This window comes from Corella eumyota, chromosome 3 (assembly GCF_963082875.1).
Source record: "Corella eumyota chromosome 3, kaCorEumy4.1, whole genome shotgun sequence".
Taxonomy (NCBI): domain Eukaryota; kingdom Metazoa; phylum Chordata; class Ascidiacea; order Phlebobranchia; family Corellidae; genus Corella; species Corella eumyota.
In genome coordinates this window covers 2,676,321-2,690,695 of record NC_137492.1, presented here as the reverse complement: position 1 = coordinate 2,690,695, position 14,375 = coordinate 2,676,321, and the positions used below count along the sequence as shown (strand labels likewise).

The window sequence follows — 14,375 nt, the reverse complement described above, 5'->3', positions numbered from 1 at the left end:
TTACCTTAATATAACTTTAAAGTTTTAGTGGGCGAATATGTATATTTATTATGTCCATTTTCGTTTGTTGCGCGGGGAAATTATTGCGGGAAAAATACAAGTTAAGAGTTGTGACCATATTACGATAATTAAAATGCCAAACGTGGGGCGGGATATTGACTATATACATGACCATTTACCCCCTTTAATTCATTTATAAACGTAGTACTCTTTTTTTTTTTTTAAACTTAACGCCAAAAATGAGCTTTCATAACTAGTTCATTTTGTAAAAAAGTTTTTGTTTTTTTTTAGGTGTTTTGTTACACATAGCAATTTTTTGATCTAGTTTTATGTTATATTCAAAATACTTAATGGTAATATTCCTAATCTCGCGGAACTTAAATTTTCTGGACCTAAAACAGTAATCTAACTTTACATTGAACTTTAAACACCAAACATATATTATTTCATTGGTATCGTATTAGCATGTAAACAGACAGCATACATAAATCTTTGGATGACAAACAATAATTACTACGACAATGTTAGATTGTATTAGATAAAGACACAAACACAAAAAGTTGACTTTGTTAGTGTTGATTTTGTTAGCAAATAAAGATAAGATAAAGACATTAAATCGGCAATAAAAATCACAGTTTACTAAACGATATGTTTTTCGGTTCGCACATTTACGTTGTTAAAAATCATTCCGAAGCTCTTGTAGAAAGGGTCGCAGCAAGAAGAGACTAGCACCCCCCAGAGGACCCCCCAAACCGACATCTTGATGCTTACACATCTTCGAATGGGTACCAAACACCATACGTTAAAACATGCCAGTAGGGAGAATATAACGCCCCATAGTAATGCAGCTGGAATGCCGCATAAAAACGTAGATACTGAGTAGCAGCAGCCTTTTCCGAATCCGTAAACCTCTTGGCTAAGATTCCACGAGAACTTTGGTGTGTAGTAGCCTTCTGGTTCGGCAATAACGTCAGTAAAGTTGACCTAAAATGTGAAAAGTAAAGATAAAAGGTTATTTTAAATGTCAATGCAGGTACTGCCCTTGTATTTATGCACCGCTCTATGTTATTTAGATGTGAGCTTCTGTCTTTGACAGTTTTTACATTGTTTAAAGGGTAATGTTAACTTGAACTTATTGGCACACTTACCCTTAGATCTTGGTTAATAAAATCCGGGTCTCGCTCTCCCCTTGACTTGAAGGCGCGCACTGGAAGCTCCAGTCCTCTAGTTTTCTTCTTCTTTATTGGTTTTTCTTCCGTTATGGGCGCTGGGGTTGCAACCCGGCTTGCATTTTTGCTTGGAACGTAGATCGAACTTTTGCGGGAATCTCTCCCATCTTCGACAAGCGCCACGTCATCACCTTGGGTCATGTCGATCAATTCGACGGGATATTTATTCACATCTTCGCGCGACGAAGCTCTTTCTTGGTCTGGGTTCATCATTTTTTGCCTAAAAACAAAAAAACTTAACAAACTACTGTTACAAACTTGAATAGTCTTTAATACTTTGGTAACGAAAACCAGTTAATACACAAATTTTTTTACCAATTCCTATACACTCTAACTAACTTTACTGAAGCAAAGTTACCTGGATTTTTACTGGTGTTTAAACTTTCTTTTTTGTTCATTAGAAAGTGATCTTGAATTTATATAAATCTGCTTAGCTAGATCTTCGACGGCCAGCTGTGGTAATACTTGCATTAGTTATCAGTTCACTCTTCTTCTTTCGCTCTCTTTTTTTGTTAACACATGCATGTTACCTTCTTTTTATCTACCGTCTCTCTTTTATCGCACAAGACTCCAAGTATTATATGCAACGGATTTGAACTTTACTGTAAGAAGTAGCCGGCTTTATATTAAAAGATATGACTACAACATGCGTCTGTAAACATTATTCCCTTTAGGTTTAAATGTCGTGAGTTAACGTTAGTCTATATAAGTTAAACGAATTCGATGGTTTTTCCGACATATTTTTGGTCCTAATTGGTTTATATATAGCTCAGAAAATTTTGTGTATTTTTGGAAAATCTAAAGTAATATTTTTATTTTTTAAAATGTTTATATTTTTAAAATACGAAACCCTGCTTGTATTCTATTTTATGGCTTTCTAGAAATATTCTAAAGTAACACTATGCCGCTAATTACTTTGTATGACTTTTTAACGCCTATTCAAAAACTTGTTAAATTCTTTACTATTCTAACTTTATAATAACCAAACAAAAATGCAATACATTTGTTTATTATAAATATTGTTATGAAGTAACTCTGTTAAAAAAATGACATTCCTTCTAAACAGCAATTTTAGTATAAAACCCATTTGGCACAATCCAAATATGTAAAAACACAGAAATTTTGCATAAAACTATTTTAAAAATTGTGCAGAAATAACATAAAAAATGTAATACATTTTACATAGTTTACTATAACGGATTTATTTTAGAATAAAAAAAAGATTTTTTTCTGTATTTGTGCGTTTACATTGATATGGTTTATAATATAAAATAAGAAAAATAAATTCTTAAATTCCCTACACACTGCTAGCATTTGACTCCTTTTCAAACTCCTCGTTTTCGTATCTCGAGCTCCCACTCGCGGTTGAACTTTTCTCGTCATTTCTGTCCGATTTTTCCTCGTACGAAACCTTCGCGTCTAGCTTTTCTTTTTCCTCTTTGCCGGGTGCGATTGCATCAAAAGCTTCCATCTGTTCTCGTTGTTGCTTCGACACTTCGTCCAACCTTTTTCTTATCAAAGATAACTCGCGCTGATGACGTAGTTCTTGCCCAGAGCCGGTGGTCAGGTCGTTTGTCATATCGTTAAAACCTAAAAAAAAACATTTTTTTAAGATAAATTTTTTTAAATTTTGCTGAGTCACTACAAATTTTGCTGAATCACGACTCCTACTGACCTAAAAAATTGAATGACGTCATGTCGCCAGGGTTACGGGTCGAGGAAAGGTGAGTGACGTTTTCACTTTGTCCGATAACGTGACGAAACTCGTCGTGACGTCGCTTAAGATCGCGCATGCGCCGTCTCATCTTATTGTAGTCTTCTAGAGAAACGCCATGCCTAAAAAAAATATTTTTAAATGTCAAATTTTAGAACAGTTTAAATAAAATAAGAAGATTTCTTCAGTGCCATCTTAAATTTATATTTGCAAAAGTAAAGTTTGTTTTTGAACCTTCCAACTTTTAATTCAATTTCAAGTTTTTCTTTTTCTGCTTCCAGTAGCTCGTTTCTACCTTTCAACTGTTTCACTTTTTCAACTAATGCATGCTTAACCCTTAACAAAAAAACATGATGTAGTTTAAAATTAATATAAGGAACTGTAAATTTAAAAGTATTTGACTGTAAGTATTATTGTGGTTTACTTTTTTTGCTGTTTGTTGTTTCGTTCATTGATGTCGTTATCTTTTTTCATCTTATATTCAAGTTGGGCGAGTCTAGTTTGTAGTCTGTGTTTTTCTTCCATCCAAGTTATCTTTTGCTCTTCAACTGACCTTGAAAATTGTACAAAAAATTAATTTTATTGGCATCCCCCAAAAAAATAGAAGAATAAATTTTTGTGCCATTTGTGGTATTTTTATCCAATATTACTTTTCTGTGTCATTTTGGATTCTTTGTGACTGCATTCTTGCCGATTCCACATCACTTTTAGCTTGCTGCAGAGCTTCTTTTACTCTTTCAAGTTCAGTTGTTAGCATTTGAAGGTTGGCAGATAATCTTTGTAGTTCAACTTGTTTGTTATTCAGTTCTTGCCTCAAATTAACACATTCTTCTCTATCTTTTTCACCTTGTTGTCTGCCCTGTGCTTCATGCTCCAACTGAACCCTAAACAAAGTTCAAAATATATAATAAAATTAGTTAAATTTCGTGACAAAAGTATTAAGAAAATATCTCAAAAGGAGTGATTTTTTTGCATGTAAAAGTTTTGTTTTATTTTTGCAATTATGTTGTAAATTACTTTTAAGATTGATCAAGAAATTACTTTAATTTTGATATTTCAGATTTTAATTCCATTTCGTTCATTTCCATTTCTCTTAGTTTGTTTTCGGTTTGTTCTCGTTCACTTAAGCGTGCCGATTTTTCTGCGTTTAGTCGCTGGTCTAACTCCCGACATTTCTCTTCATATTCGAGTCTATAAAACATCAAATTTAAAGTTTTTTTAAATGTCCAACATTAAAAAAAGTAATTTTATCTTTTTAAAAAAATAATTTTGTTTTTACTTTTCATTCTGCATGACATTGTTTTTTGTCCATTCTTCTTCCCTTGCATCCTGAACTCTTCTGGAGCACTCTCTCTCTAGATCCTCTAGCTGTCTTTGATGTCGATCTGAAGAAGATCTTGCAACATCCAGCTCAGACTCAAGAGCTAAAAAATAATAAATATTTTTTGTAATTTTTTTTGATGTTTTTTAAATTCAAATTTTAATTTACTGTGTAGTTTGTTGGCTAGCGAGTGTCTTTCTCTTTCTAATTCTCCTTTGATTTTTAACATTTCCATTTTTTGGTTTGTAAGTTCTACTTTGTGTTTGTGGCTTTCTTCATCGGTAATATTTCTGTCAAAAAGATTTTCTTTATAAATTGACAAGAAAAAATTTTATTCGAATTTGCAATAATTAAAAAGCATTAACCCAACCTTAAAGAAGTGCACTCTTTATTTAAGGTTTGTATTTGTTGAGTTAGTCTGGTATTTTGTTCACTACAATCTCGTAATTCTTTTTGGAGTCTTTCTTTTTGCATTTCACTCGATCTTTTATCACTCTGTAGAAAAAAAAGATTTTTAAAGCGAAATATTTCTTATTATGATTTTATATATGTTTTGTTCTAACATACCTCTATTGCTTTTAAGTTTGAATGTAATTGTGCAAGGTCTTTAGCCTGTGTTCGTTGTATAGAATCTGCCTCTAAAGTGGAATGTTCTTTTTGTTTTCTTAGCTCTGATAACTCGTCCAGCAAATTCTTAACCTGAAAAAATAGATTTGGATATGACAAAAAAAAAGTTTGTTAATCATTTTTTAAGCCCTAATATTGGCAAAGAATATAATAACGGAACATTTTAAAGGTGTTTATTGAAATAGTTTGTACCCTTTGATCAAGTTGATTTTTTTGTCTTTGAAGATGGACAAGTTTTTGCGCATCTACATCGGTTGTCGACTTTTGTGTTTTTAACAAACTATCTCGTTCCTGTTCCAAGGCTGCCACTTGGGCCTTGTGCCTGAAAAAATCACCAAAAATACATTGTTTAACAAAAAAAGACCTAAGAAATATTTAAATGTTTAAAAAATCATGTCAATAATGATAAACCTAAGATTTTGTTCTTCAGCGTTGCGTAAATGTTCAGATTTTGTGTGTTCAAACTCTGATTTGACAAATGTTAGTTCATAACGAAGTTTATTGTACTCAGATCTGTATTTTTCCACTTCCTAAAACAAAAAGTAAACTATTCATAGACCTAAGTTTTTTATATAAGAATTATATTTAAATTGTAATATTTTTTTTGTGCCTTAGCATTTCCCTTTTTTAAGTCTATAAAAATGTGCATACTTTGTCCATTGCAAGCATATGTGCTTTAACTGGTTCTTCCAATTCTTTGGTAATCTGTGATCGAATAACTTCAAGATTATGGGGATGCATAGCTTCAGATCTTAATTCCTCCAACTAAAAAAAAGAATTATTATATATTTTGTTACCATACTAAAAAATGTTGAACTAAAATTTGTAATTTATGTTACTTCTTTGCTTTTAAGAGCCAACTGGTTTTTTAACTCATGGACAAGTCCCTGCATTTGATCTGTGTTCTGTATTCCATTGTTTTTCTGTGATGAAAGTTCTAGTTGCAGTTGTATATGTTCATCTTGTAATCTAATGATAATGCAAAGTAATTCATAAAAAAATTTTAATTTCTGTGTTTAAACATAATTTAAATTTACAATTTAAAACTTATATCAGACAAAAAATCACATAATAATTGCTTACCGTCTGTGTTCTTCTTTAATAATTTGATAATTTGTTTTGTGATCTTCGCAGCGTAACTGAGCGTCAATCAGCAGTTTTTGAAGTTCAACGCTATCTCTCGGGGGCTGTGGTGGCCCCATGGGTGAAAATACTCCACGGTGGTCGTCTGCAGCTTCTCGCATTCTTGCTTGAGCAAGCGAATCAGCAAGTGAACGACCGCTTTCCATTTTAAAAAAATTTACAAAAATAGGTCGTGTACGCCAGCGTTTATTTATCCTAGTTTTACTAACAAGCAAGATGTTAGCAATAGCTTCTCTCTGTGGATTATATATTGGATTAAAAATGCATAGCAGTATTGCAAATGTTATCATACAAATTCCTTACATTTAAAAATAGTTTTGTTTACGTTTTTGTATTTTAGCATTCTTAACGTCAATGACAATTTCCACTGGAGTCGCTATGGAAGTTTTGTTTGGGTGATTTTTATTATAAAATTAGCAATTAAAGATAAGCTAAAGTACTTAAATATTTATAAATTAATTATTTTTAATGCTTAAGTAGTCTGTAATTTGTAATTATTTGACAGATTACCAAATTTTTACGTTTTAAATCTCGTAAAAACCCGTCACTCGCAAGTCTACGGTTTTAAATGCCTGAGCGATTTTAATCAACTTTAATAAGTTTATCCTCTATCATGTTTGGTTGTTATTGTTTTTATTTACGTTAAAGACATGCTTTAACATTTTAAAATAAACAGATAAACCAATGGATCAATATCATATTCTTGGTAGAATTGGAGAAGGAGCTCATGGCATTGTATTTAAAGCAAAACATATTGAGGTTTTATTTTTGTTGCCTTGAATCTAAGTTAAGTAAAATGTTTTATTATATATATTATTTTGCTGAATAAATTTAGAGTGGCGAGGTCGTAGCGTTAAAAAAAGTTCCACTACGAAAAATAGAGGATGGAATTCCTAATCAAGCTCTTCGTGAAATAAAAGCTCTGCAAGAAATAGGAGGAGACAGTGAAGACGCCCAAAATGTAACTTTTTTTTACTTTAAATAATTTTTATCCATATAAAATACAATTATTAATTCTCTCTTATTAAAAAATATAATTTTCACCTAATTTTTTTACTAAATTTTGTTAAAATATCTAAGTTTAAATATGTAAATACAATATTTGATTTTAACTTATTTAGAAATATAATTGACTCAATTTTAAATATTAAGGTTGTGAAGTTATATGATGTGTTTCCACATGGAACAGGGTTTGTGCTTGTGTTTGAGTACATGTTATCAGATCTCTCCGAAGTAATTCGAAATTTTGAACGACCTTTGACTGAAGGTCAAATTAAGAGTTATATGATGATGTTGTTGAAGGGGGTTGCCTTTTGTCACCATAACAACATTATGCACAGGGTAAGTTTAAAAAATGGTTTAAAGAAAATGGTCAAAATGAAAAAAAAATTTAAATCAAAAATATAGTCTTTGCTGTTTTAATTCCTAGTTAAAACCTAACTACATATATACATATATATTAATTTCTGATCTAAATTTTTTTTAAACTTAGGATCTTAAACCTGCTAACTTGTTAATAAGTTCAACTGGGCATCTTAAAATTGCTGATTTTGGACTGGCAAGAGTTTTTAAAAACAATGACAGTGAGCGACTATACAGCCATCAAGTAGCTACCAGGTAATACTCTCAAAAAACATGAATTTAATTTTAGGATTATTTATATTAGGTTTCTTGGCTTCAAATAATTTATTAATTTATTGGTTATAGATGGTACAGATCACCTGAGTTGTTATATGGCGCTAGAAAGTATGATGAAGGTGTTGATTTATGGGCAGTGGGATGTATTTTTGGTGAAATGCTAAACAACTCTCCACTATTTCCGGTAGATAATTTTACTATCAATTTCAAATCACTAAAATTCATGTTACTTTATAATCTGTAAAGTCTGTTATTATTATGACCGGCAGCGTGGTGTAGTGGTAAGAACACTTGCTACACCACACATGAGGTCGTGGGTTCAATCCCCACTGCCCTCATGCTGTAGCGCCCTTGAGTAAGGCGCTATAAATGATATGAACTCCTGGTGAGCAAGAACTTAATCAGCAGCATAATTACTCGGCAATTATAGCCCTATGATATCCCAAACTGCCACAGGCAACTTGAGACTGGGTCGGAGTTACTGATGTTACTCTATGTTTAAGTCGCACATTTGACTTTTCCACATCAAGGATAAAGATATATTATACTTTAATCCAATTATGCGTTAGTAAATAGTGTTATAATACGGTTATTTTGTAACTCCATTTTAATCTGTAAGAAAACTCAATATAGCCTATTGGTTTTAAAGATATTTAAAAGATTATTATTTATTATGTTTTAGGGTGAAAATGATATTGAGCAATTGTGCTGTGTATTAAGAGTTCTAGGGACTCCAAATGAAGCGATTTGGCCGGGAATGTCGTTATTACCTGATTACAACAAAATTACATTTCCCGAAAATCCTCCGATTCCTTTAGAAGAAATTGTTCCGGATGCGACAAAAGATGCTGTTGATTTGTTAAAGAAGTTCTTGGTTTACCCATCAAAAGAGGTAATTTAAATCAAATTAAAAATCCTAGTATTATTACTTAATGCTTAAACTGAAGTCTTTCATTTAATTTTTCTATTATTTATGTTTTTTTATTAACTGGTTTTTTAATTAAATGTTGATTATAATAACCCACCCTTTCTTACTTTTTAGAGGCTAGGTGCTGCTGATGCTTTATTGCATCCTTATTTTTTTACTGAACCTTTGCCTGCCCATCATTCTGAACTTCCTATACCACAGCGCGCTAGAAAAGCTTCGCGACATCGTTCCAACTTAAAAGATTATGATATTGATTTTCCGATTGAGCAAAGCTGTATTGATCCTAACCTAATTGCCCCATTTGCAAATTTTTAATAATCATGATGTGGTTATCATGTTACTTTTGTTTTTATTCTAATAAACATAGTTTGTAGATGACCCAAAGATTAGTTTCACTGTAGTAATGTTGTTAAATTTGATTTTACATGTAACCTTTTCTTCATATAAATGTTTCTATTTTTTTTGCACATTTAGTTGGTACTTGTTTTATTGATGCTAAATTTAATACTGTGACGTTTTGCGATTCTTTAGAAACAAGTAATACATCAACCAGAAAATCAAGTGAATTGTAGATATTTAACTTGTATTAAATAAGGATCAAGTTGTGTAAAAAACTAAAATGTCATTGAGGTCTTAAATTCTTAACCGCAAGATGGTGCACCAGAGTTGTAAATTTTTGATAAAAAATTTTCACCAATTACAAGTTTATTTTAGTTTCTCTTAAACTTTTTTATTTTACTTAAGTGACAACGCGTGCTATTTACGATTATTTTATTAAAATAAAGAAATTCGTAATAAAATGGCGCCTTGGTGACAAAATATGGTTTCCCTTTTCGCACCGGGAACCTTTGCCATGCATACACAAAAGCTATTAACCTTTCGTTCCGTTTCTTTCAGGAAGTATTAATTGTTTCTATAAATTCTTAGGACGTTTAAGCAACTAATTTACAAAAACATAAAGGTAAGTACACTTTTGACTTTTTGCCAAATTAGTATTTAATTACCGTTATTTGTTAGCTATGAACAAAGACATGATTTGTATGTATGGTAAACCATAAAGTTAAACTGTTAAAATGGCGTCCAAAAACCAATGCTTAGCAGCTTAGCATAAAGCGTTGTATTCACCACATTTATGTCAATTTGTTAACAGATAATCTAGCTCTGTATATGCAAGGAGCAAAATGACTGCTCTATCTGCTATGCTGGATGAGTTAATGGGAAAAAATCGAAATGCTGCACCAGATGAACAACAAAGCGAAATTGACTTTACGGACAATGAGGTTTAAAATCTCTTTTTAATATCATGTTTATTCAAAGTTAATTTTTTAACGTATTCACTTCACAAATTAATTTTGTTTTTTAATATAGGTTGCATTTATAATACATATAAATTTTTTGGATATATATTTCAATACTCGTAAAATATTAATTTTTGTTTTAGCATTGTAGACATTTTTTATCTGGTTTCTGCCCAGCTGAGTTATTCACAAATACAAGATCAGATTTAGGTGTTTGCACTAAAGTTCATGATGAAAGAACTAAAAAGGTTTTTCTTTCTAAAAATGTAGTTTTCTGTGATTATTTTTGGTTATGAATTTAAAAACAAAATAATTTTTAATAATTGATCTAAACTTTAAAATTTTTTTTTATATATATACGATGTAATTTTCTGTGATTATTTTCGTAGTGAATTAAAAAATAAAGTTTTAGTAATTGATCTGAAATGCTTGGTTATTTACAGCATATAATAGTCACTGTGTATTTTTATTACACTCAATGTTGTTTAATAATAAAACTGCAAAGTTTTGCGAATAAAAAAAAATTGTGCAGGCAAAACCTTGTTCTTCTTTTATTGATTAAATAAACAATCAAAATATTTTTTTCTAAATAGGCTTATGAAGAAAGTTCCAGGTATATGAAACTTGGTTATGAAGAGGACTTTTTAAGATTTTTGCAGCAATGTTGGCAAGATGTGGAAAGAAGAATTCGGAGAAATCATCAACGACTTCAGCTCACTGAGGAGAAGAATCAAAAAGTAAATTTGTGGTTTAGTGGTTTGTAAGTTATTTATAGAAAGATTTGTATCCTAATGTTAAAGAAAAATGCTTTAATAGAAAACAAACTGAAAATTTAAACTTAACATTTTTTTTTTTGAACTTTTATTTTTTTAGAATCTTTTATCTCATGGTAACGCTGAGAATGACGACAAAGTGAAGCTTTTAAACGAGAGGATAACGGAGATGTTGAAAAATATCGAAGAACTGGGAAGTGAAGGGGAGGTTGAGCAAGCGCAAGCTCTTATGAAGTTGTGTGATCAGTTGAAAGAAGAGAGAGAACAACTTCAGGTTCAAAAAGGAGGGGTGCGTCTTCTATAGAATTTACTTTTTTATTTTGAGCTTTTTTTGGGATGGACTGGTTAACAACTTTAGGGGTAACTTGATGGGGTCAACACTAAAACCTGTGTAAACAGCATCACTATGATCCCCTTTAAAATAATTAAAAATTTTCTATTTCTAAAGTTTGTTGCTTTATTTCTATCACAGTAAACCAAGGGTATTATTTTAACAAAACTTTTTCATTACGTTGTTATGTAGCTAAACAAATATAATTTGTGTTAAGATAATGGATACGTTTGCTGTACAAGAAAAACAAATGGAGGTATGCGAGGTTTGTGGAGCTTTTCTGATTGTAGGTGACGCCCAATCTCGTGTTGATGATCATTTAATGGGTAAACAGCATATGGGGTATGCTAAGATCAAGACCGCTATCACTGAAACAAAGGTAAGATAAAAAATGGCAATTTTTGGCTAAATGCCTTGTTTTCGAATCAGTATATCCTATGGATAAAGATCAACATTTGTCCCAAATTTTACTGAGGGTTATATTTTTTTTATATAAAAGTTATATTTTTTAGGAAAAGTTAATGTTAGCTCCATCTCGGTCTTATGATGATGACAGAAAAAGAAGGTAAGTTACTATGCCTACCTTTTTTTGTTAATCAATTTTAGTCAATATTGTAGGTATAATTTGTTTTTGGCTAAACCTTTAAAATAAAGGCAAAGTATCTTTTTAAAGTTGATATTATTATTTAAAGAAGTCCAGATCGTAATGGAAGATCTTCCAAAGAGAGGGAATCAAGAAGAGATGCAGGCCGCAAGTCTTCCCGAGAAAGAAGACCCTCTCGTGAAAGAAAATCTTCACGTGAAAGAAGATCATCTCGTGAAAGAAGATCATCCCGTGAAAGGAGATCATCTCGTGAGAGACGCTCATCACGAAGTCACCGCGATAGAGATTCTCGTACATCCTCATCACGGTAAATCAATTTCTATTTTATAATGCTCACATACTTATATTGTTTGTTATTGCCTAATTGGGTGATCCTATTTTTTCCAAATTTATTTTAAGGCATTCTCGTGATGACCGTCGTGATCATGATCGCAGAAGATCAAGGGAGAGAAGGCATTCCGGTGAACGCAAAAGCTCTCGTGATCGGAAGCGGTCTCGTGATCGCAGTGACAGAAGAGATCGTGATAAATCACGTCGTGATCGCGAAAGGTGACAAAAATGTTCTGATAAAAGTCATCCCATGATATTTTAAGGTCATTTCTTTTAAGTTTAATATTTGAGATATTCATAACACATTGTTGTTTAGTAATAGGTCATCAAGCAGAGATAAAAAGCGATCAAGAACAAGTAAATCAAGTGAAAGGAAGGAAAGGGACGCCGATAAAGGTAATTCGATATTAAAATGTCTAAATGGTTGGTTTTACATTCAGGTCATGGCATTTAAAACATGCCATAATGACTGTTTGTCATACAAAATACTTTTTTTTTGAGATCATAAATTTTTTTGGCTTTTTGTTAATTTTAGAAAAAAAGGTGGAGGAGCAGAAAAAAGAAGAAGAAACAAAACCAGAAAATAATGTGGTGGAAAAAAATGAAACATTAACTGGTAAGTTCATATCTGTTTTCAACAACTTTTTAATATATATTAGTTTATTCGCAAATATGTTATGTAGGACTAGCTTTAAATGGTTTATCTTAGAAGTTTTTGTTTTACCTGGGAGTTAAGATTAAGTTGATTTTTTTTAGAAACTAACAGAACTTATTTTTTAGCTGAAATCAAGTCCAGCACAGAAGATGACCTTGAACAAGGAGAAATAAGAGAAGAAAAGAATGAAATGGAAACAGAAAATGAAGGTGAACAGTCAACAGCCTAAATATAACATAAGGTAAGTCGGAATAATTAAAATTAAAGGTTGACTCTGCTGAAATATTAGCAGATTTTTTACTATTTTTTAAGTAATTTTTTTTTTTGATATTTGTTTTTTTATTGCCGAGCTTGCTTAAGGTATCTCGTTTTTTTATTCTTAAGCAAAGGAAGACAAATAAAAATGTTTTCATACGATTATGCTGTGCTCAAGGCTTGTCAGGTATATTTTTCAGGTATTCAAAAAACATTGTAACTTATGGCATGTTTTAAAAATCGGTAAAATGATATCTAAAGCTTTTTGAAGTTATTAAAAATTTGGTTTGTAACAATTTTTAATTAAACTGAATTGAAAGGTGGCAATGTTCTTGTAGTTCAAATTTATTTATTAAATTTTTTTTGCAAAACATTTTATTGAAAACAATTTGTACGGTTATTTTTTTTGGTGACTTCTTGTTAGAAAATGAGTGCTTTTTTCAATCAATTTCGGAGTTTAAAGTCAGATTTGTCTAAACTCCAAATTAACAGGTATATATTAAACTTTATTGTTTCAAAAAAAGATGTGGCATGGTTAACAAAAAAGACCTTTTATTTTTTTCAAATAAAATTTCGTAAAAAAGTCTTTTTGTCATGCCACGCACTGATTTTTATTAAGACAACTTGAAAAACCGAAGAAAAGAAGAAGTTAGCTGCATTAACCTCTGGTGCTTTATATAGTTAACTAAATATATATGTACTTGGTCAAAATCAGTAGTTTGACAAGTTAAGTGATTTTTTTAGGTTGGCCAAGTGCATATATTAAATAAAGTAATAATTCTAGTTTTAAGATATAAACATAGTTCTCTTGTCATAGATTTCGGGTCTGCATGTTAAACTATAAAATATATTTTTAGATGTGGAGCTGGCAAAGTGTACATTTTTGAACTTATCTGGAATAACTTTACTTAAAAACACTTAAAAAGGCATTAAGAATAAGGGATTTTACTACTAATAAAAAGGTATACCTGCCAACAACAAAAAATATTTTTTTTTGTGATCTTACCAAGACTTTCTTTGACATTGAACCATTTTTATTCTACCATATTTTTGATAAAGTTCTTACTACTTTGATGGACTCAGCATTGGAAATACAGAAGATTAGGAAAATTTACTTCGAAAAAAGGTTCATTTATTATTAATGCTCTGTTTCTGATTTAATTTAAACCTTAGAAAGAACTTGTTTTTCTGTAGTTTTGAAAATAAATTCTTTGTAAAAAATTTGAGACATCAATAATTGTTTTTTTAGTTTCCAATTTGTTTGTTTTGTTGAAATACATTTCGCTCATTAAAATTCATTTTTGTGCTTATGTTTAAATGTAATTTTGTAACACTAGTTTTAGTAATGATTAACCAAAGAGTGGACAGCCTTTTTTCCTGGCGATTCTGATCCGATTTAGGCCGACCTTTAAAAAAATAATTTAATTATTTGCTTAAATCGTAACTAGAGGAAAAAAGTGTCCATTTTTTGTTGACTAAAGCATATCGCGCAGTGACTGGTGGTAAATTACCTCCGGTTCTAAAATTTG

General features: G+C 31.0%; 4 protein-coding genes across 6 annotated transcripts; 2 read left to right on the top strand and 2 right to left on the bottom strand.

Annotated features, from left to right (window-relative positions):
• Positions 1-449: 449 nt before the first annotated feature.
• LOC145745563 (caveolin-1-like) lies at positions 450-1,688 on the bottom strand. The gene is made up of 3 exons (XM_082563677.1): positions 1,588-1,688; positions 1,149-1,449; positions 450-984 (listed from the first exon to the last, which is right to left on the bottom strand). Exons 2-3 carry the CDS (start codon positions 1,440-1,442, stop codon positions 640-642), a joined length of 639 nt encoding a protein of 212 aa, XP_082419803.1. The 5' UTR covers positions 1,443-1,449; positions 1,588-1,688; the 3' UTR covers positions 450-639.
• Positions 1,689-2,291: 603 nt separating this feature from the next.
• Positions 2,292-6,265, bottom strand: LOC145745168 (centrosomal protein of 83 kDa-like). Its single transcript, XM_082563174.1, has 15 exons — positions 5,975-6,265; positions 5,731-5,860; positions 5,543-5,656; positions 5,303-5,421; positions 5,084-5,213; positions 4,832-4,963; positions 4,635-4,759; positions 4,433-4,554; positions 4,223-4,367; positions 3,985-4,134; positions 3,594-3,827; positions 3,368-3,496; positions 3,178-3,279; positions 2,905-3,065; positions 2,292-2,819 (listed from the first exon to the last, which is right to left on the bottom strand). The coding sequence occupies exons 1-15, from the start codon at positions 6,178-6,180 to the stop codon at positions 2,527-2,529; spliced, it is 2,292 nt and encodes a 763-aa protein (XP_082419300.1). The 5' UTR covers positions 6,181-6,265; the 3' UTR covers positions 2,292-2,526.
• Positions 6,266-6,652: 387 nt separating this feature from the next.
• Positions 6,653-9,155, top strand: LOC145745113 (cyclin-dependent kinase 20-like). The gene is made up of 7 exons (XM_082563108.1): positions 6,653-6,793; positions 6,870-6,995; positions 7,187-7,375; positions 7,527-7,651; positions 7,742-7,856; positions 8,355-8,564; positions 8,715-9,155. Exons 1-7 carry the CDS (start codon positions 6,719-6,721, stop codon positions 8,913-8,915), a joined length of 1,041 nt encoding a protein of 346 aa, XP_082419234.1. The 5' UTR covers positions 6,653-6,718; the 3' UTR covers positions 8,916-9,155.
• Positions 9,156-9,468: 313 nt separating this feature from the next.
• LOC145744623 (luc7-like protein 3) lies at positions 9,469-14,134 on the top strand. Of its 3 annotated transcripts, none has more exons than XM_082562520.1 (13): positions 9,469-9,561; positions 9,751-9,880; positions 10,042-10,146; positions 10,492-10,635; positions 10,772-10,960; positions 11,220-11,381; positions 11,515-11,567; positions 11,695-11,913; positions 12,006-12,155; positions 12,259-12,332; positions 12,472-12,552; positions 12,717-12,832; positions 13,704-14,134. In XM_082562520.1, the coding sequence occupies exons 2-12, from the start codon at positions 9,782-9,784 to the stop codon at positions 12,818-12,820; spliced, it is 1,380 nt and encodes a 459-aa protein (XP_082418646.1). In that variant the 5' UTR covers positions 9,469-9,561; positions 9,751-9,781; the 3' UTR covers positions 12,821-12,832; positions 13,704-14,134. The 3 variants fall into 3 exon arrangements, with proteins under 3 accessions (XP_082418646.1, XP_082418644.1, XP_082418645.1); XM_082562518.1 differs by having other exon boundaries at positions 12,253-12,332; XM_082562519.1 differs by having other exon boundaries at positions 12,253-12,332; positions 12,976-14,134.
• Positions 14,135-14,375: the final 241 nt, after the last annotated feature.

Coding starts and splice junctions, on each gene's coding strand:
- LOC145745168 (XM_082563174.1), bottom strand. CDS start 6,180: ATGGAAAGCGGTCGTTCACTTGCTGATTCGCTTGCTCAAGCAAGAATG. Junction 4,964..5,083: donor AAAATCAACTTGATCAAAGG/GTACAAACTATT, acceptor CTATTTTTTCAG/GTTAAGAATTTGCTGGACGA. Junction 3,828..3,984: donor TCTGAAATATCAAAATTAAA/GTAATTTCTTGA, acceptor AACTTTGTTTAG/GGTTCAGTTGGAGCATGAAG.
- LOC145745563 (XM_082563677.1), bottom strand. CDS start 1,442: ATGATGAACCCAGACCAAGAAAGAGCTTCGTCGCGCGAAGATGTGAAT. Junction 985..1,148: donor TTATTAACCAAGATCTAAGG/GTAAGTGTGCCA, acceptor TTCACATTTTAG/GTCAACTTTACTGACGTTAT.
- LOC145745113 (XM_082563108.1), top strand. CDS start 6,719: ATGGATCAATATCATATTCTTGGTAGAATTGGAGAAGGAGCTCATGGC. Junction 7,376..7,526: donor ATAACAACATTATGCACAGG/GTAAGTTTAAAA, acceptor TTTTAAACTTAG/GATCTTAAACCTGCTAACTT. Junction 7,857..8,354: donor ACAACTCTCCACTATTTCCG/GTAGATAATTTT, acceptor ATTATGTTTTAG/GGTGAAAATGATATTGAGCA.
- LOC145744623 (XM_082562518.1), top strand. CDS start 9,782: ATGACTGCTCTATCTGCTATGCTGGATGAGTTAATGGGAAAAAATCGA. Junction 10,636..10,771: donor CTGAGGAGAAGAATCAAAAA/GTAAATTTGTGG, acceptor TTATTTTTTTAG/AATCTTTTATCTCATGGTAA. Junction 12,333..12,471: donor GGAAAGGGACGCCGATAAAG/GTAATTCGATAT, acceptor TGTTAATTTTAG/AAAAAAAGGTGGAGGAGCAG.